The sequence below is a fragment of the Telopea speciosissima genome, chromosome 2 (genome assembly GCF_018873765.1).
Source record: "Telopea speciosissima isolate NSW1024214 ecotype Mountain lineage chromosome 2, Tspe_v1, whole genome shotgun sequence".
In the NCBI taxonomy this organism is placed as follows: Eukaryota; Viridiplantae; Streptophyta; class Magnoliopsida; order Proteales; family Proteaceae; genus Telopea; species Telopea speciosissima.
Genome location: NC_057917.1, coordinates 54,531,785 through 54,553,822, shown reverse-complemented (window position 1 = coordinate 54,553,822; position 22,038 = coordinate 54,531,785). Strand labels below are relative to the sequence as shown.

At 40.9% G+C, this 22,038-nt stretch overlaps 1 protein-coding gene across 1 annotated transcript; it reads right to left on the bottom strand.

The window, feature by feature from the left end:
* Nucleotides 1-823: 823 nt before the first annotated feature.
* LOC122652099 (ATP-dependent Clp protease proteolytic subunit 3, chloroplastic) lies at nucleotides 824-15,349 on the bottom strand. The gene is made up of 5 exons (XM_043845772.1): nucleotides 15,011-15,349; nucleotides 14,543-14,657; nucleotides 3,762-3,937; nucleotides 1,519-1,614; nucleotides 824-1,401 (listed from the first exon to the last, which is right to left on the bottom strand). Exons 1-5 carry the CDS (start codon nucleotides 15,278-15,280, stop codon nucleotides 1,117-1,119), a joined length of 942 nt encoding a protein of 313 aa, XP_043701707.1. The 5' UTR covers nucleotides 15,281-15,349; the 3' UTR covers nucleotides 824-1,116.
* Nucleotides 15,350-22,038: the final 6,689 nt, after the last annotated feature.

Below are 22,038 nucleotides of genomic sequence, written 5' to 3'. Positions count from 1 at the left end.
TGAGAAGGCAATACTTCGAAATTTACTCACATCTACTGTACTCTGATTAATGGATTAGTTGCAGTGAAGTGATTGAGTGAAGCCCTTGAGTTCTTTGAGCAATTTAAGGCCAGTGATGTATACAGGGGTAGTCAACAGTCGGCCCAAATTCTAGGATGTACAGGTAATTCTTCGCCACCTGTAAAATCTGGCTGAAAGAAAGAAGCTTTCTCCCTTTTATCAGAGAATGTGCAGTGAATCTGGTTGTGAATCAAGTATGAACATCCACTTGGCGATGGTGAAGATGTGCTGTGCGGTGGAGCAGACGGCTTTGAGGGTCTGGGCGAAATGAAGGCCAATGAAGTTCTTCCTAGCATGCATATGTTCTCCATTTTGATAAAGTCTCGTGACAAGAAAAAGTTGGAGGAGGCCTGCAAATATTTTCAATAGATGCTGGATTTGGGTACCAGGCCTTGCTCTAATTTTATGGTGGAAGCTTGAAACATATAGAAAAATTCCTTTGGTTGATTAAGGATGACTGGGTCAGAAAGCTCTTTTATCAGTTAACCATTTCTGGCTTCATCTCATCCAACTTCGTAGGAGCAAATCCTAAATGAAAAGCCAGCCAATGACTCATATCAGATCAAACCACTATGACTAACACATTAGAACTGATCATCATCTCTTCAGTGAACATATTTTTCTTAACCCAATTATCAAGTCGGGACAGAAGAATTTGTTAGTTTGGGTGGTGGCATACTAAGTCAAGTGGATTTTTTTTGGTGCATGTTGGTAGTTCCAATTTAACTACAACCAGTCCCGAAAGTATTAAAAGACAAGGTAAAAGTCTGGAAGGAAAAAACTTTTGCTTCTTAAAATGTAATGGTAAGCAAATAACTTGGTCTTCTGCTTGCAAATGCTGGTTTTAAAATTAAACAAGCTGAGAATTATAAATTGTACTATGAATTTGATCGATTTAACTAAATATGTACTCAGATTTTTCTTTCGATGATCTCAATCCATAATTGATTCTTCAATGTTCAGCAAGCATTGTGAACTCCTTGCAACCTCGAGCTGCCAGACCTTGAGAACATAATCATACAAGTTAGGCAGGGTAGGGAAGGGCTGTATATCATCTCATACTGGTGTGGTTGCTTCCTTTTCTGGCTGCTCCTCGTCACCTTTTAGACCCTCTTTGAACCCATTCTGTAGAAGCTTATGCTCTGAGGGCAAATTCTTCTTGGCTTTTCTGCTCCCTTCAATTTTCCATGTATCCCATACACGGGTTTTGGGAGGCGGCGTTGCATCAGCAATTGGTGCAACCAACCCTGGTTTACCATCATCGATGACTATATCCACCAGCCCATATTCCACTGCCTCCCAAGGATTCATGAAATTATCACGGTCAGTGTCTGCTTCAACCTGCAAGCAGGGGGGGGGGGGAATTAAGTGGAAGAAAAAATACCATATAGGTTTTATGAAAATTGAAGTTCATCGACCATGGATATGGAAGAGAAGAAATGTTTTCCAAGAACCAACCTGCTGTTCAGGCTTCCCTGTGACTCTTGACAATATTTTGTTCAGCTTAATTTTGTGGTACATCATTTCTCTTATACGTATCCCCATCTCTGTTGCCTGGAGTCACTAAATTCATGAATAAGAATCATAAAGCGTGTAATGAGAAAAGTCCATTTTTGCTACATCCTCCAAAAAACGTTTGCATCCTGAACCGAAAAATTCTACGTTATATGCAGCTGTAATTTATCAACAACCTATTCTATACCAGATTTTGAAAATATCCAATCCATCTATTAAGTCAAAATATGTACCTTCTTGCTAACAGGAATTTTTCCCTACATTATAATGTGTTCTCTACTTCCCTAGCTGCCAAAAAAATTTCTCTCTTTAACTTAATGATGTCATACTCATAATATCTCAAAGAATTTTCCTTAAGAAAGCTGAAGTACACTTTTGCAGTAGAAAACTCTATGCTGCAAAAGCATGAATGCCTTCTTAACTATAAATTTCAAGTTGAAAATGATATGGGTAAAGGGAAAGACATTCTTCATATGTGGGGTAGTTGATGGCAGAAAGTTGGAAGAAGAATTAAGCAATAACAAAAATGATTAACTTGAAACAAATTTCAAATTCAGAGTCTCTTAACTTTTATAGCCTGAAAATTCCTTCTCGTTCAACTTTAAATTTTATACGTCATACCAACAAGACACTTTGTCATCCTTGAATTGTCCATCTTTGACTGGTACACCAGACTGAAAACTATTGATTAGAATTAAAAAAAGCATGTTGACTCCTTTAAAACAGTATTGATAATGTTTGTGCCTTTGCACCATCACAATTTAGGACATGGCACACTCCCCTTGTCATTTTTTTCATTTCTAATTATCTAAGACTGCACTTCTTTCCCTTTCCATAGTTCGGGATCAGCACTTAAATTTCCCAGGCAATTTTCTCTCAGGTGCCTCAGATTCACCAAAGAGAAATGAAGATGAAGCCTTTTCTATATCCAAATTTATCTACTTAATGATACAAATCAGTTAAAGAATACATATATTGCAAATGTTTGTACAACCGTAGATACAAAGACCCAATGCAAAATGTCAATGTAAGTGTTCAAACATCTACACACAAAAAACAAATATGCAGGCATCGAAAAAAATATTATGGTTCAAAATCACAAAATGGAGGTTCACTTCCTTCAATTGTCTGAAAAACAAAAATATATGAACAAACCACTCTCCACACATTGCAGCAGAATGGGGTAACATAAAAAATCCCTTTCAAGGCCTTTTCAGGTTCTTGCACCCAGCAGAAGATACCATAGCTCATTTAGTAACTTGTCTGCACTGGTTGTGTTTAATATCATCTTGTGTTACATGAATCACAGACAGTATACTTTCAAAAATTTTATCTCCAAGGCTTCATTTTATTCCCCACATTTCAGGCTAGTACTTTTATCCCATATTTTCTTTCAACTTGTGGTATGAGATTCTCACTAAAAGTGACAAGAAATGCAAGATGGATCATAAAGCCTAATCCACTATTTATGAGAGAAGCAAACCTGAGATTGGTTGTCCCTTCTGTCAGAGATGAAAAAAACTTTGGAAAGCTGAAATTATTTTCTTCTGAGGTATCCTATTCCCCATTTCTACACTGTACTGTTTTTCTATTTCTAACAAGTCCATAAAATTAAAATAAAATAAGATAGCATTTACAATTCAGAATTTTTTTTTTAAAGATGCTTTCAAAAAGCTTCCATATATAAGCACATCACACCCGGCTGAAGGAAGTAGGGCATGATATAATGGTAAAAGCTCTAGGAGCAGACTCTGGCATCTATTATCGGTGAAGCTGTACCTTTCTTCAATTACTTTTTTCTTGGTTACTAGTTCTCTTCAGTTCGTCTGGATTCATTATAGTACTTCTAGCTGTAATTAATAATTAGTGTACAAATATAAGCCACTGTTTCCCCAGGAGTTCACTGCCTAATTTCTTGATAGTCAGTATGTCCTTTTGTACTCCTCCTCACCCTCTTATTTCCCTAAATTCCCACTGAAGTTGAGTGCACACTTATCACAACTCTGATGCCACTAGCGTATATACCAGTCAATGCACCTAAATGAATTACCCAACAAAAGGAGTAATACCAATTAAATAGTGAACGTAAAAACAGTACTGGATAAAAGAAGGAAAACTAAAAAGCCTCTTCATACTTTTAGAACAACTGAATGAATGTGAAAGAAGAACAGAAATCAAAAGCTCACTTTTCCCCCAGAAGTACCAAGAGGCTGGTGGATCATCACTCTCGAATTTGGCATGCAAAACCTCTTTCCTTTTGTTCCTGAAGCAAGAAGAAATGCACCCATAGATGCTGCAAGACCCAAGCAAACAGTAGAGACATCTGCCTTGCACAACTTCATTGCATCGTATATACCCATTCCTGCAAGAAGCAGAAAAAGAATAACAAATTCATCCAAGAAAAAATGGACATGATAACATTGCCAACATACTATCAATAGGGCTTCAATCACGGGGTATTGAAAAGTTAATAAGAGATTTTACTCCTTCGACGATATTGGATAGACAGAAACCAAAATTAACCTTCCCTTTCTAGTAGTCAAGATTATTAAGAAAGAAAAATCTTCCTTTACAACCCCCCCCCCCCACTTGTTGATAAAAAAACCTTCCCTTATGGATAAATCAAAATATAACGCCCAATTTGCACAATTTAAAACTGAAATAATCGTAGACTGAAAATGAGAATCAAGGGAGATGCTCCTTGACATTCGGCTATTTCTGCCAAAAAGGGATGATTTGGGTATTCTGACTATGGGATAGGTAGCTTACTAATGCAGTTTAGACTGTCCAATTGATACAATTGGACCTTATAAGACTTAATTTTGGCCCATGGTTGGGTTCTATAGACCTTAGGCTTATTTTTGGATTTATTGATGTAATGGGCCTAATTTATAAGCCTATAAAGTGGGATAATTTTAGTACACGAGATTAGTAGTTAAATTGAGTGTTTGAGTTAGATTAGGATACTTAATAGCTAGATAGAATTCTGTCAAGTTTATTTACTTTATTGAGTGTATTAGAGTGATTAGGAGTCTTTTATGAGTCAAATAGGAATTTTAGGTCTGTATATATGTAATACGTCCCCATCAATTAGAGATGATTTGAGTAAAGAATATGAGTTTTTTTAAAAGAGTTTTGGTGCTGTTGAGCAGTGCATACGGGATTGGTATCCCAAACCTGTTTTCTTCTGTTTTCTTCTTTCTTTTTCCTCCCAAGAAGACCGATCTCCTCTCTCTTCCCACCTCTTCCATCAATCTGATTTCTTCCCTTAACAACGCAGTTGCTTCCTTTATCTCAGATCTTATCATAGATTTGATTATTGGGCCTGCTTGCAAGTTGCATCTGAGATCCTTAAGCTGGATTTTCAGATTGCATCACTTTACCCACTTGATTCTGTGTATGCAGAAATTCGTTTGCCCAACTCACTGTCCTGCCATGTACAGGAATCTTCCCCTAGTATTTTCTACTGTCAACAATTATTCTTTCAAAATTATTGCTTCTCAGCGTTTTCTCATAGCTTTATTTCACCAAAATGCACTTGGGATGAAACTTAAAACACGTAAAGGACGGACATAGGAAGTAAGGGTTCCTTGATTGGATGACTGCCAGTAGTAGAGTCTAGTGAGCTTAGCCGGCCTTCTCATTAATAGCACCTCTAGCCTGCTTGATCATGGAGATTCACCAATGCTATCAGGAAAAGAAAAAAAACAAATTGATTCACAGGTGAACAAGTTTGAGTGGAAACTAAAGTCCACAAACAATTTGGCAGCTAGTGAAGCAAGAAGAAGTGATGTAGATCATAGCATGAAGAAGAAAAGGACCAAAATACTGGTCACGCGGTTACTGTTCATGTGGTACTACTCATGTGAACAGTGGTGTGGGGCCCAATATTGGCAGCTAGCTTGGATCAGATGCTGCCAATATTTGTTAGGATATTATATATTGGTTTCTATTTTCCTGCATTGTTATCGAGTTAATAGCTAGAGTTTCTATTTTTCCAGCAAGTTGCTATTTTTCAGTTTTAACCTCCCACGCTATTGGGAGTTGCTAATTTTGTAATGACTATGTTAAGCATTATAAACAAAGAGAATGGTTTTGTAATGACTATTGCCCAAGTTTTGAATACATGAAAAAAACTGGTTTGTTAACCATGGGTTCTGTGTGAAGCAGTGTAGGAGAGAGTCCTACGTGTGATGAGAGACTGAGGTGAGAGGCCTAGGTGCGAGTGAGAGACTCAAATCATCTATCCCCTTCTTCTCTATTTTCTGTTTGTTCTTAGTTTCTATTTCTTTGTTCTGTGATATAAGCACATCTGAGAAGGAACGAAGGTCAATTTACTCCTCCATTATTGCTGCTGGACATCAGAAGACTGCACTGGTGAAGTCCCTTTGAATTCTGGTTGAAGACACAAATCCACACCTTGCGGCTCTATTGGTAGGAGTTTTACTGCAACAGATTTCAGACCCCTGGATCTCCATATTAGTTCATCAAATTTTGATATTGTAATACCATCCAACATCTCCACCATCGATAGAAGTTTGAAACAGTTCTAACGGCTGGAGTGGTTGTAACAGTGAGTTTCTATTTTTTATTTCTAACCTTCTAATTCGGAGTCCCCTTCATAGTTCTGTATTCAGCATCAATTTATGCTGATATTTTCAAAAAGTTAATCCCCTAAATACGGGCTATCTTCGACTGGAAGATCTGGTCCATCAGAATGGTCAGTTGCTAAATCTGGAACACTTTCTAATTCTGAGATTTAGTCCTCTTTAGTGGTGCTGGAAGCCTGGAACTATTGGATAGACCTGCTGTCAGACAGCATATTGATCATTCCTGTAGGATGGGACTTCACTGACCTAGCCTTACATTAAGCAGTGAGGCCCAAGTGGTGTTTGGGAAATGACTATCCATTGTAATAGCCTGCTTAGAGGGTGATTAGGCTTCCTTTTTTTTTCCCAGGTATTAGATTCTCTTGGTGCTGGTGGGCACTCTGGCTGTCTGGCCTTTCATTGTTTTGGGCTTTCTCTTAAATCTGTTGGTCTATTCTACCATTCGCTATAGGTCCAGACCAACAAAAAGAGCAAAACAGGTGGATATTCTAAGATGAACGCAGCTCTCTTCAGCCCGCCTATCATCGGTTTTAGGTTCTCCCTCCACAGGTTGGGCCTGAGTCATGCCACAGCCACAAACAGAGGTTTTCGGCTGAGGTAGGTTTTTCTAATTAACAAGCACAGAGTTGACACACACACTAGAAAAAGTTCACTCTTAGAGATCATCAACAGCTAATTGGTTGATGTTTCTTCACTGCAACCTTGATATTATGGATCCCATCCAAGCTTGAGAGCTGGGAAAGGGGAAAAAAGTGCATCTAGGAAATGATCTTGTTGGTTGAATGGATACCAACTTGGCCGAGGAATGATCTGAACAGAAGCATGATTAGTTGCATCTAGTGGTTCTGCATTAATATGTTTCTCCTGCATCAGTTGGTTAGGCGCATAGTTGCCCAAGTGCCGCTTAGGCAGCCAGGCATCTTCTTTGGTCCAAGGCGACAACACGTCTTGTTTGATGCAAGAAAGGTAACTGCCACAGTCGTCTAAGCATCACCATGTGGCCTTGTGCTAGCACACCTTATATCAGTTTTTTGACACTTTACGAGTTTACATTGATTTATGTTTATTACTTTGATTTTTTATGAATATGCTTATATTATCCTATGTTTTGCCTATTTAATGCTGGATTTTTCATATTAGGTCATTAGTAGCATAATTATATTATATTCCATTGATATGGTTCTATGCTGCATATATGCATAATAATAATAAATTATCATTGCTAATTACGCATACTGCCATACTGCAAGCATGGTTCAAAATCTCGCGATATTTCGCCGAAATATCGCTTAATTTCGTATATCTCGAGCTTACCGAGATGCGAAATCAGGTCGAAATGAAAAAATACCATATTTCGTCGATATCTCGTGAGATATCGTGAGATATCGACGATATCTCGTGAAATATCGATTATATCTCGATATCTCGTGAGATATCGGCAAATATGGTATTTTGGCTTAAAGTGTCACGTGAAGGGGGCTTTAATACAATATTTCGCAGATTTCGGTCCATATTTCGACCGAGAGCTGCATTTGCTAAGGAATTTCAGTCTTTGCCTATTCTTCCACTCTTCCAAGCTCTCATCCAACACTCTAGCCATTGTTCAAGCACATTGTTGTCGGATTTTCGCGGTAAACTCATCGGAGGGTCATCTAAGCTCATCATCCAAGCCTTTTCCACTATTTAAGGTAAATTCTATTCCTCTAAAACTATTTTTTTGAAAAGACTATGTACAAATTTTGTTGGATGGTGATGATATTAATATATGTTAGACACCGGAGGCCGATCTATATCCTCACGGTGTTGAAATTTTTTTCCATATGTATTTTTTTTTTAATTTTCTGGTTTTAAAAATTCATTTTCCTACAATTAAAATAGGAAATAATTAGGGTAATATGACTTAGATGGTAATGAATTAAATATATGTTAGACACCAATGGTCGATCTACGGCTTCACTAGTGTCGGATTTATTTTTCTGCTCTTAAATAATTATTTTAATTTTTGCACATACCACTCCATTGGCATCGGATTATGGTGCATCACAACCTTACGGTGGATATGGATATGGATCATCATCATATGGGCGCTTTAGTGGGGTAGGGGACTATGACTACTCCCAGTCCCCAGGGACATCTTGGATCATCTTTTGTAGATAACATCTTTGCATACCCTAGCGGACCTAGCTACCAACCTCACCGACCATACATGCGGCCAATGCCATCGCCTCTTGCGCGGCGCCAACATCATATCACAGGATCATCTTCTTCACGATTGGATCAATTGGTAACCCTAGTTTATATCCTAGGATAGGTTACCTACAGATGTTGATGATTCCATTTACGTGACACTTGTGGATGACTACACTCGCTTCTTCTCCGATTCTATACCGTGGTCCACATATGTCCTTCAAACAGAGAGCAATGGACGTCGACTCAGTGAGGCATGAGTGGGATTGATCCAGGGAGGCACAAGAACTACTATTAGCGCTTTAGCACTTGTAATTTGTAACTTAAGTTGTGATTTCATTGATCTATGAACTTGTGAGTTGTGACTTGCGAGTTGCGAGTCTTGTGACTTACTAACTTTGACACTTAGTGTATTGCCTTTAAGGCTTTAAGCGAGTTATTGAATATTATGGAGTTTATGAGAATCATGGCACTCATCAATGTGCATTGGCTTTAACTTGATATGTGATGAAGTTAAATACTATTATTAAATATTAACCGCCTAATCTATGTGTATTTAACTATTTATACATTAGGGTCGGCACCGTATGTCAATCAAGTGTCAAGCCCAAAACACCAATTTGAATTCACATTTTTACAATTTTATGGTTTAAATGTGTTTATTAAGCTTAAATAAGGCTGTCCATGAAGTTTCGACCTAGATATGGCCAAATACCCCGAGATGGACCCCGAAATATTGCGAAAAATGCAATATTTCTGTCATATTCAGCGATATCTCGGATATTTCGGATATCTCGGTAGGCCCGAGATACCGATATATCGCGAGATATAGTACTATGACTGCAAGCCTAGGCAGGCATCTAGTTGGCTAGGTGCCCCTCCAACGCCTTGGGTCAACTAGTCACATTGACAACTATGGTTAGGAGAAGAAACAGGAAGGGGAAAAAAAAGGTACATCTGCAACTTAGCTGAACTTTGGTAGAAGAGTTAACAGATATAGGAATCCACCACATCACCTCTTTTTTTCTTTACCAGTACCCCAACTGGGTAACTTCTCCTTATCAGCCTCTTGAAGGAACCATAGTTCGAAAACTCATCTTGACCAGGTCAAGATTCTCAAGATCTTGGCGAGACAGTACATTTTTTTGGCTGTTTCGAAATGATGTTTCGGTGGGCAAATGGCCATAGTTGGCTCTAAAACTTTAAGGGAAGCTTGTTTTAGGCTTAATAAACATATTTAAGTCTTCAGATTGAAAAAATAAAAACACCCAATTTGGTGTTTTGGATTTACACCCTTGGTTGGCAGTAAAAGCCAAACCCTTAAAGTAATATTGTCGATTCTACACTTTGTTTGAATGATTTGAGAAATAATGGCAAGTAAAACAAGTAAATTATGCAATAATGGATGAAGACACATAATATTGAATAATTATTTAAGAAATAGTTAACGACTTAAAGTTTCTACTACTAACTCCTCTACATGAAGTGCTCACAATGCATATTTCATAGACATCCAACAGTGAACAATACATTAGTCATAGACACTCTACTTCACTAGTCTTCCATGTCCCAACTCCCAACAATACAATGGATCTCTTCGTAGTGATGTAGCAACCCCTAGTAGTGTATCCCAATTGTATTGAGTGATGACGTGGCCAAAAAGTCAAAAAACAAGGTTTTCCCTCTTCTCTAGACAAAAAACCCCTTCTTTGTCGAGTTACTTCAAAATTTTGAAGTGTGCTTTCAAGTTGGTGCTTTTTTATAATGTGGAATGTAGTAGTATTCCGAAATTTCGGCGAGACGGTATAAAGTACTGAAATCTCGCCGAAATTTCGACGCTGTGTCTCGTATGTAAACTCGTCTCAAGAAGCTCGAGATTCTCGAGTTTTCCGAGATCTCGGCGAGCTTTAGAACTATGGAAGGAAGCATCAGATGCTAATATTGGGAATTTCAAGTCTTTACCCATTCTCTCTATAGTCTCAACAAGTAACAGATTCCCGGATATTTAAATGAAAGAAAAATATCTCCATACCGACAGTGTGGGGATGATTTCTCACTCCCTCTCACATACTGACCATGTGAGCCTGCACTGACACACTCCCTCCTCCCTGACTATGTGGGCCCCATGTTGACAAAACCATTTCCCATATTGTGATTGGTGTGGAGTGGGAGACTCCCCCACACTGTCGGCATGGGGAACCCTCCCCCATTAAATTAAGAATGGTAGCAGACTAGTTATGGCTTCTCTAGGCCCAGTTGAATCAATTCACACCGTGAAAACTGTGGTAGCAACTATATGGAATAGTCAGCATATCTAAAATGATACAGAGCTCCTTGGAGTATCTAATACTTGTGATTGGATATTAAAAGCTTAACGCAATGCAGTGACCATAGTTATCAAGGCGTTGCCTAAGCATCGGTATCGAGCCAGGTTCTGGTACTTATTTCAGTAAAATATCATTTAAGTAATTTTGTTACTTAAGATATTATTTATAAATAATCAAATAACCCCTATTTGAATCCAATAAAAATAGTTAGAAAATCAAATTCCAAATGGATAAAAAGTCACCCCCCAGTTCAAGAACCAAAATTGGATTTTTTACGGTAGGTGAAATTTTCAACTTTCTAATGTTGGGGTTTTTCTTAAATCTAAAAATTCTATAAATCTTAATATGGTAAAACATCGCTAAAATGATAAAACATTGCTAAAAACCAAAAAAAGTGCGATAAAATATTCATTTGTTTTGTTATCTAAAAAATATTTTCATTCAGAGCGATTTTGATAGCACTCACGCACACCAAATAAGGTTTGACCGGAACATAACTCCTTTAATATAAATCAGATTTGAGCAATCTTGGATTTGTTGGAAAGCTGGTTTTGTGCTTTACCTAATACAAAAGGTCTCATGTAAAAATAAAATCATTTGATCAACCAAATTTCTTAGAGAACAAGACCATTTCCTCTAAATCGAGAGCAGGTTAATTACTTATAGATAAGATCATATTTTCTAATAACAGCATAAACCAAATATGAGACTAGGTATACCTGAAAATGACCAATTCCAAGAACATATAAACCAAATGTAAGTTTTGATTGTTTCAAACTTCTAATAGCTTGCTTCTTCAGCTCTGCTGTCTTCTATTTCTATGTTGATTTTTTATGACTTGATGTGGATAAATATTGATTTTTGATGACTTTATGTGACTTAATGTTGATTTTTGATGAGTTGATGTGGCTTAATAATATTTTTTTATGATATAAGGTACATATTGTAGCATACTAAATAATGTTAGAAAAGAGGGAAAATAAAAAATAACACTTGGGTGCATTGGTCGCCATAGTTGTCATAGCGATTACGCGACCCAAGGCGTTGGAGAGGGCAAAAATCCAAGGCGACACCAAGCAAGCAACCAAGGCGTCCGCCTAGGTGACCAAGTCGGCCAAAGCGCCTGGACGCCTAGGTGGGCACCTTGTTGTCTAAACGCTTAGCCACCCCTCCACCACCTAAGGTCGCCTTGCTGCCTTGCCAACTATGGCAGTGCCAGAGGCTTTCTCATAATCATGTGACCACAACCTTTGCACAGAAGCCTCAGCTGCATGAGAGAGCAAAGGTTGCTTCACCTGATGACAGGATGGATCTTTGACTTATTCACACTGTATCTTCCTCTTATGTCTATAGGTTGGGCTTGCAATGCCCCCTCACACCGCCCCCCCCCCCACCAAAAAAAAAGGAAGTTTGTATGGTTTTATGCTCCATATATCATATATGTAGTCAGCTTCCTTCCAAAAATGCGTTGAGGGTCTTGGGATAAGGACAACCACCCAGCCCCCAAACCAACCAACCCAAAAAACACTTATTTATATTTCTGATAGTTAAGTAGTGTGAAGCAATAATAGGAGTCTCCTTCAGGAAAATTTAAAAAGAGAAATAAAAAAAGAGGTGCAGCCATATTTAATCCAGTGGATGAATACACAGCATAAATTAGAAAGAAATGTCCTATATTTATTTAAAAAATCCAAAAATCAAATTGCCAGTTGGAAAAAAAAAGTCATGCAGAAATACCTATACAATAAGTACAATTGATTTACCGACCACTACAATGCTATAAGCATGAACTTAAGGAACCATGCCTGTACTAATGTGAGAGGTACTTAACATTCCACCTTCCCCAGGAATATTCTTATAATATTATTTTTTGCTCTAAAAGATAAATCTTATTATAAGTAACAGAAAAAGAAACACTTCGAGCAATAGATTTAGAGTAATTTCTGTAGATAACCAAGTAAATGAGGGTTTTCAATCCTTGAACTGGTCAATGCTATATTTGAAACATTAAAGTTCAAATACATAGAGCGAAAAAATGGACTCTCCTTGACTTGAAGTAGACCTATGTTTTAGCTAAACCATCTTCTATAGTATCACATTCCTATTCTCATTAAAATTATGATTTGTCAACCTCAAGGAAATGATTAATATGCTTATAGGTTCTTTCATCCTGTGGACTGTGGTATTGCCAACTATTTTTCGATTAAGTACAGTAATAAAATTTTAGTGGGAAATTCAATCATGCTTATTCCTGATCTGGATGAAAAGAATCCCTGAATAACTCAATCTGGTTCAAATTTGGATCATCTAACACATTTCTCAAGTATCTACTCAGATTACCAAACTAAGCCACCAAAAATGATGCAGTTCATACTTCATATATCATCACCACAACTTTCATACTTCCCCTGATTACTAATGTTCTGCAGTGGAAGTCACCTAAACAAGAATCATACTTGATGCAAGACAGATAAGTGTAGTAGGGTAGTAGGTGGAATCGACAAGGGAACCAAGCAAACCAACAATACTTTTGAATTGCTAAATTTCTCAAAACCCAAAACAAGTGGGAGAAAATAAGAAAGAGAGAAAAATCTCTGCAATAATATTAAGAATAACAAGAACTTTACTAAGCTTTGGCCTGCCATTACAATGGTTAAATAAGAAAAACCCTAGTAAGAATTAATCTTGGCATGTTAATTCTAATATAATGGCTAATATTGATCACTACCCAACTCAACTCAGCCTCATCGCAACAAAATGGGGTAAGCTATATGGATCCTTTTTCGCCAATCAGCTCTATCCAAAGCCATACTTGTTACTAGTCCTAAGCTATGCATGTCTTTCCTCACCACTTCTCCTAGAGTCGTTTTAGGCCTACCTCTGGATCTTTTAGCTCCTTCAATCTGAATTAAATCAACCCTCCGTACTGGAGCATTCACAGGCCTCCGTTGCACATGTCCATGCTACCTCAAACGACTTTCATGCAACTTATCATGCATCAGAGCTGCTACTAAACTAGTTCTAATTTGTTCAGTCCTTGTTTTCTCTTTTCTAGTTTTACCACTCATCCATCTCAACACCCCCATTTCAGCTACAACAAATTTGTTTATATGTTGTTTTTTCGCTGCCCAACATTCAGCTCCGTACTACAATAAATAAAATATAAGACCAAATACCCTTTCTAAAACTCTTAGATTAACTAAACTTCCCAAAGTAGAAATCCCACCACGGAATGACACCCCTTCAATAAATCAGTCATAACTTGACACCCCTTCAATAAACCAGTCATAAACTCATAACTATCTCGGTCAAGTTTGGAATTGCAATATCTTAATCAAGCATATTGAACAAGTTTTGACAACCCAAAATTAACCTGCAAGAAAAGTGACAGGCTTCTCTGCTGTTAAGGTGAAATTCTATTTCTTGGCATTCCATTTGTCATTAAACTTCCATCAACATTACAAAAGTCTTCTACTGATTCTCTTCTATTGATCCGACCAATAAATCTCCATAGTTTTGCTGTATTTTGTCCTACATCAGAGTTCAATTGAATTCCCCTCCATTGATTGAAACCACTCAAACAATATAGGTCTTTTGATGCAATTTGGTTTGAATCAATACTATTACAGCAAGCCCAAGTGGGGGGGGGGAGTGTTGTAAATGAAATGAGCAACAAAAAACCAAGCTGATAAATTTCAGAGCAGGCAACACAATCTGCAACTACAGATTTGTGATGCCAACCTATATTTTTTTTCTTTTTCTTATTCCTCCCCCCTCCCCTAAAAAAAAAATGACTTAGAAGAAAAAAGAAAGGGGAAAAAAACAGTAAAGAAACAGACTTACCAGCAGTTACAGAACCACCAGGTGAATTTATAAACAACTTAATGTCTTTCTTCTCATCTTCAGCATCTAGAAACAGCAGCTGACTTATAATCAAATCTGCAGTCATGTCATCCACCTGGCAATGATCAAATTGAGAACCTCAATTGATCAGCCACACATTTAAACTGGGAGCGGGGGAGGGTAATAATTAAGAGCTCCATTATTCCTCAACTTTCCAAGCTAAGAATCACGGAAAAATCATAAAGTTGCATATCAAAATACACTATTTACCCTCCAAAAAACTACAAGTAGTGAAGGAAGCATGAATCTTAAGAATCAAACCACTTTTCTTAATTCTAACGCCTAAAATCTAATATTTCCCATCTACTCAATAGACAACTCCTCTTAAAAATCAATCCTTAATACAGGAAGAAAAACACTTAGTAAAGATTAAACCGGTAAGCGACGTAAATCAAGAGAAAATCAAACCTGAGAGCCCAGAAAGACGATTCTCTGGCGGAGAAGCATGTTGGTTGTATCGAGCTCGTCCAATCTGGGCATCCAAGGGCCAGTAGAGTTAGAGACATTCCAGTCTGAGGCGAGTGACTTTCTGTAGCTGTTAGCCGCGGCTTTAATGGAGATGGGTTTTCTTCTGAGAGTAGATGAAGAGGTCGAATTGAGATGGAACTGATTGAAGATGCCATGCGCAAAGCAAGAAGGCCGTGCCGGGGCGGAAGTGAACATTAAAGCCCCCTCCATGATTTTGTTACGTTTACTTTGTTTGTTACCCTGACTACCTCTCTCTCTCTCTCTCTCTCTCTCTCTCTCTATCTCTCTAATGTTCACTCTGGTTTATGGAACGAAGTAGAAAAGAGGATACCGTGCCATCGTCAAATACTTCAAGCGTCGTTAAGAAGGTTCAGGTTTCCGGTTGGATAAACTTTACTGGACCCGAGCGAACTCGACCGGACTGAGAGAATATGAGACCTGGTCTAATATATGTCGCACCAGAGTCTGGCCGGAGCGTCCATCCATATAAGTGTGTCAATTTACAATTGGAATGAAGCCCACATCTTAAAACCAAATCAAATCAAGGAAAAAAAGGGAAAAGGCTGAGTATGCTAGCGGTATACTATATATTAGCACCTTATGTGTCTATCTCTCTCTTTCTTCCTTTGAGGGATAAGAGAGTTACTTCAAAGGGGGGAAGAGAGAGATAGACACATAGGGTGCTAGCATACGGTATATCGTTGGCAGATTCATCTCTCTCCCAAACATAATCGATTCAGTTTTGGTTTTAGAAATTGAAATTTCATTCAATATATTCAATTTCAATTTTAGACTAAAATTGTTGTTTTGAAACCAACTAATTTGCATGAAGTATAAACATTATTTTTACCCTCCCAAAAAAAAAAAGTATAACCATTATGAATCTCACATGAACCACTTTTCTAACTTAAAAACTCCTTCAACTCAAAAGAAAATCTCTAATGTCAATCAAATACAAAAACAACTCCTACGGTCAATCTTTCATTATCTGCTTCATCATGTTCACCAATCCTTTCGAGTCAGCCCAAATGGTGCTGGCATCAATCCCTAATCACTTTGTCTAGGTAAATCCTTCGAGCACTCCTCGGATTTCTGACTCTTGTATGCTCCGTACATAATTAGAGCATAAGGAAGCACATATGCATTGATCATTCACAAAAATATAACAACTGCCCAATTAGCTTGGCAATACACATCATCACAACCGTCATTATAAATAATAATACATTTATCCCTCGGTAAGAGCCTATGGTAATTCAGCCAACAAAATGGTTCCTTATTGGGTCCTGTAAAAAGGAGTATTATTGTATGTTAACTTTATGTTAGAATTAGGATTCTAGGCAATCGGTATAAGACTTGACAGAATCTAACTGTATATAAATTTATATATATACCCAAATCAAATATCAAATAAATGCAAAAATAAAACAACTTACAGTACCACGATGACAGTTTTCTTGTTTCTTCCTGATGAGGAATAAATCCGCGATCCATAGGAGCGGGTCATGGATCAGGTAACGGGCCGTGGATAAAGTAACGGGTCGTAGATCAAGTAATGGGTCATGGATCAAGTTATGGGTCGTCGATCGAGTAACGAGTCGTGGATCAACACCATCATCGGGAACCGACACGGTCCCAAAACCGCCGCCCCTATAACGCCACTACCGGCGTGGAGGGAATAAACCGCTGCCCACGTTATGCCACAACCGGCGTGTGGGATAGAATGGATCATCAACGATCCCGCATTACAATCAGCCATGGTCTCACTCCACACCGAGATTTTCTCTGGCTACTTTGGGCACGATCGCCACTTACCGTCACCTTAAATAGGGGAGGTAACACACGTCCAAGAGGACATAAATATTCTAATTGTTCTGACTATTGCTCAGAGATCTGACTTAAGCATCGGAGTGAGATCACCGGTCTGGCCTGGTACTCTCTGCTAATCCTTGTCTTGCAGGAAGAATTCGCTCCGAGAGGATTTCTGACGCAACAGTTTGGCGCCGTCTGTGGGAAACTTACAATCCTCAAAGCCTTAGATTCTCTATCCGGCTGAACCTAGGATCATGGCAGGAGAGCCTAATGTCGTTCCGTCCAATTCTCAAGCCCCACCAGCCAGGGAAAACCCGGTGACTCTTCAGGCAACGAAGAACACTCGCGGCTGTGGGAATGCAGGGAAGAAGACCCAAACGCGGCAGAAAACAACTACGTCCGTCGACCCTCAGCTACTCACAGCGGGGGAAGCAGCGAGAACCCAACCCTTTATAGCGCTAGAGGCTGATCAAGCAGTGGCGGCACAAAATCAAGGCCAATCCAGTCATGGCATTCAGGCTTTGCCACCTCCACCGCCGCTCCCCCAAGGATTGGTCCCTGAGACAGATCCCGGCATGCCGGCCAATGTAGGACAAATCCAGGACCTACAACTATAAGTTCTCGACTAGAGTGGGATTCTGAGGGAGATAGCTCGTGAGATGTAGGCGTTAAGGACAGCCACTGCGGTAGCTACCACGGCAGCAGGTCTGCCACCAGCACCCATACCACCACCGACACCATTGCAACCTCTGGTACTCCCAAGAACTGCCCGAGAGAATCCAAGGATAGTGAGAGACGACGTACGTGCATCAGGAAGTAGAGCAGGGTCATCACACCCATCCAGGCAAGAGCTACCTCCTCTAGGAACAGTGCGTACGGGGAACCTGCCTACCCAGAGTAGGCCCCCGCGCGTGGAAGATCAATCAATTTCCACCGGCCGGAGAACTCACAGCCGATTCGAAAGAACTCATTCCAGGGCCTCAGACATACGCACTGATCGAGTAGACCCACCAAGGCTACCCCGTCCAGATCTCAGGGACGAGTTGAATGCACGTCGCACACGCATGAACGTCATCAACAACCAGGTTGAAGAAAGCGAGCTTGACCGTAAGCTCAGAGAGATGAACACAAAAATTGAGCCCCTAGAGAGGGGAACAGCCCCAGAAGAAGGCTTCAGGCCGGGCCAACATCCCTTTACAAGGGAGCTCATGAGAGCAGAGCTTCCCAAGGGTTTTAAACCCCCTACGTTTGAGGCTTATGATGGGAAGGGCGATCCCAATGACCACATCAGTTACTTCAATGCCATGATGACAGTCTATGGTGGGTCTGATGTGGTGTCCTGTCGATCTTTCCCCACCTCTCTCAAGGGGCCCGCGGCATTGTGGTTCGCCAAATTGAAGCCTAACTCAATCCGAAGCTTCACAGAGTTGGCCAAGGCCTTTGTCAGCCGCTTCCAGAGCAGTGTAAAGCAGAATAAGACCGCAACCAACTTGTTGGCTTTCAAATAGCGCTCTGAGGAGTCCATCAGAGATTATATCCCCCGCTTTAACGCGGAGAGCCTGGAGATCAAGGACCTGGACGATGCGATGGCTTTCAAAGCCCTGCACAACGGAGTCACCAACCATGATCTAGTAAAGTCGCTTGCGCTAGATCCGGTGACGACTATGCCACAGCTACTGGATCGTTGTTACCAATACGCCAACATGTTCGATATCATGAAGGCGAGAAAAGTCATGGATGGAAAAGCTCTCGAGAAGAAAAGGACGAGTGAAAAGGAAGACAAGAAGGGGGACGGCAAGAGAGCGAGGTTAGAGAGGGATTCAAGTCCCGAGTATACCCCGCTTAATACCACTAGGACTAAAATCCTGATGGAAGTATCGGCTCGAGGGCTGCTACAACGACCCTGGCCAATGTTCTCAAAATTAGAAGATCGAAACCCAAACAAATTTTATGAGTTCCACCGAGAGATAGGCCATGACACGGAAGACTGCAGACAGCTGAAGAGGGAAATAGAAGACGTGATCCAGAAAGGCCACCTAAGGCGTTATGTCAAGGAGGTAAGAGATAACCCCCGAGGTCGAGAAACCCCAAGGAATGACTGTCGAAGAGATGATAAAGCCCGAAGAGGGGGAGATCGGGATCGCTAAGGCGATCAGAGAAACAATCATCGGGAAGTCAGGAGAAATCAGGACGAGACCAACACATCCACGGCCCCGATAATCTTCACCATTTTGGGAGGACCAGGGCAAGAGTCGACTCACAGAGCTAAGGCAAATGCGAGATTTATAGTAGTAGCGAAAGTCTCCGAGAAGAAAGCACGCACGGAGCCTGAAATCACCTTCTCGGATAAAGACATGGAGGGGCTGAGCTAGCCACACGACGATGCTATCGTGGTTCAGGCAGTTATAGCCAATCGACCCGTCCACAGGGTCTTAGTGGATACAGGAGCATCTGTGGATATGCTATCCTACGATGCATACTTACAATTCGGGTTCAAGCCCGATACGCTGAAGCCCGAGGCCGCACCATTGTATGGATTCTCAGGGGCGCCAACCCCAATTGAAGTATCTGTAGAGCTCCTAATGATAGTGGGAACGGCCCCATGCCAAAAGACCGTAAAAGTCAACTTCATGGTCGTTTAAGCGGCCACAGCCTACAATGCCATATTGGGCCGATCTAGTCTGAACGAGTTGGGAGCGGCGTTTTCTACCAAGCACCTGAAGGTCAAGTTTCCCACCCCTAATAGCATAGGGGAGTGCCAGACAGAACAGAAAAAAGCCAGGGAGTGCCACACAGCGTTCCTAAAGGGCATCAAGGGCAACTGTAGGGGAACAACCTATCAGGTAGAGGTCGTGGACAACCGCGAAGGAGATAGATGATATCAACGGGGCAAACCAGTCGAGGAGCTCATGGAAGTCCCGATGGATGAATAGAACCCAACAAGGACGGTTAAGATCGGGTACTCATTAAATCAGGAAGAAGCGAAGGAGCTCATACTATTCCTATAAAAGAACAAGGACGTGTTCGCCTGGTCTTCAGCGGATATGCCGGGCATACCCCATCGCATCGCGGAGCACGCCCTGCATGTAGACCCCAATAGGAAGCCAGTACAACAAAAAAGAAGGACGTTTGCACCAGAGAAGCAGGCCACAATGAAGGAAGAAATAGAGAAGCTAAAAGCGTCCGACTTTATCAGAGAGGAGCAGTTCCCGACCTGGCTCGCGAACGTAGTGATGGTCCCTAAGTCGAATGGAAAATGGAGGATGTGTGTAGATTACACAGACCTCAACAAGGCGTGCCCGAAGGATGAGTACCCGTTGCCCAGGATCGACCTCCTAATAGATGCAACAGTAGGGCATGAGCGACTCAGTTTTATGGACGCATATTCTAGGTATAACTAGATTCTCATGAAGGAAGGAGATGAACTATACACCACGTTTTGGTCTGACCAGAAAAACTTCTGCTACTTGGTAATGCCCTTCGATCTGAAGAACGCCGACGCAAGTTACCAAAGAATGGTGAACAAAATCTTCAAGGCTCAGATAGGCCAAAATATGGAGGTTTACGTGGATGATATGCTTGTCAAAAGCATTCGGGCACAAGATCACCTAGCCGATCTGGACAAAGCCTTCCAAGTATTGTGGGTTCACCAAATGAAGCTGAACCCTGCCAAGTACGCCTTCGGAGTTAGCTCAGTCAAATTCCTGGGTTATATGGTATCCCAGAGAGGCATTGAGGCAAACCCTACCAAAATCAAAGCCATACAAGAGATGAGTCTGCCCAGGATTGTTCGTGAAGTACAGAGACTGAATGGGAGAATAGAAGCACTCGCACGCTTTGTTTCTCATTCAGGAGACAAGTGCCTCCCGTTCTTCCAAACGCTGAAGAATTTGACAGGCGCAAAGAGTTTTCAATGGATGGAGGAATGCCAGATAGCCTTTGAAGACCTTAAAGCATACCTCACCAATCCGCCATTATTAACGAGACCAGTTCCTGAAAAGGAATTGCTCCTATACTTGGCAACATCATCGGCAGCTGTGAGCGCCACCTTAATAAGAGAAGAGGACGAGGTCCAAAGACTGGTGTACTCCGTCAGTCATGTCCTACTGGATGCAGAAACTCAATATCCCCAGATTGAGAAGCTCGTGTTTGCACTGGTGAAAGCGGCCCAAAAGCTTAGACCATACTTCTAAGCCTACCCGATAGCGGTTATGACTGACCAGCCTTTGAAGAAGGTACTCCACAAGCCCGACGTATCCGGGAGACTAACAGCCTGGGCCATCGAGCTAAGTGAGTACCAGATCGAGTACAGGCCCCGAACGACCATAAAAGGCCAGGCTCTGGCAGATTTTGTAGCTGAGTGTACACAAAGCAAGAACGAGTTGGAGAACGAGATTGTGCAGCCAGAAAAGACCAGCCATGGCCCACCCTGGACAATGTTCGTGGACGGTTCGAGTAACGTGGAAGTCAAGGGAGCGGGCTTCATTTTAACAAGCCCAGAAAGCTTCAAAATATAGTTTGCGCTACTCCTGCACATTCTCGCCTCCGACAATGAGGCTGAGTATGAAGTGCTAATTGGGGGGGTGCGAATCGCAAAGGCTGTACAGGTCCAAAATCTAGTCGTACGAGCTGACTCTCAGCTGGTGGTGAATCAAGTCAATAGCGATTATGGCGCCAAAGATGATCGAATGGCAGCATATCTGAAACAAGTGAAGCAACTACTGAGCTCGTTCGAGAGCTTCGAGATAATAACGGTTCCGCGGAGCGAGAATGAAAAGGCAGACGCACTTTCGCACTTAACTAAAGAAGAGCTAGCACAGCTGGATAGCTCGGTATACAGTGAGCTACTTTATGGACCCGCTCACGTAGCTCAAGAGGTCGCGTAAGTTGAGGGGTAGCCCAGCTGGATGGACCCAATCGTCGCTTATCTAAAAGATGATGTCTTACCCCAAGATAAAATAGAAGAGCATAAGGTTCAAGGTCGTGCCGCCCGATATACTTTGATAGAGGGGGAGCTTTACAAAAGGTCAGTTACAGGCCCGTTGCTGAAATGCTTAACTCCCACACACGCTCTGAATGCCTTGACAGAGGTTCACAAAGGCATATGTGGGAGCCACATAGGGGGCCGCCACTTGGCCTATAAAATACTAAGGGCT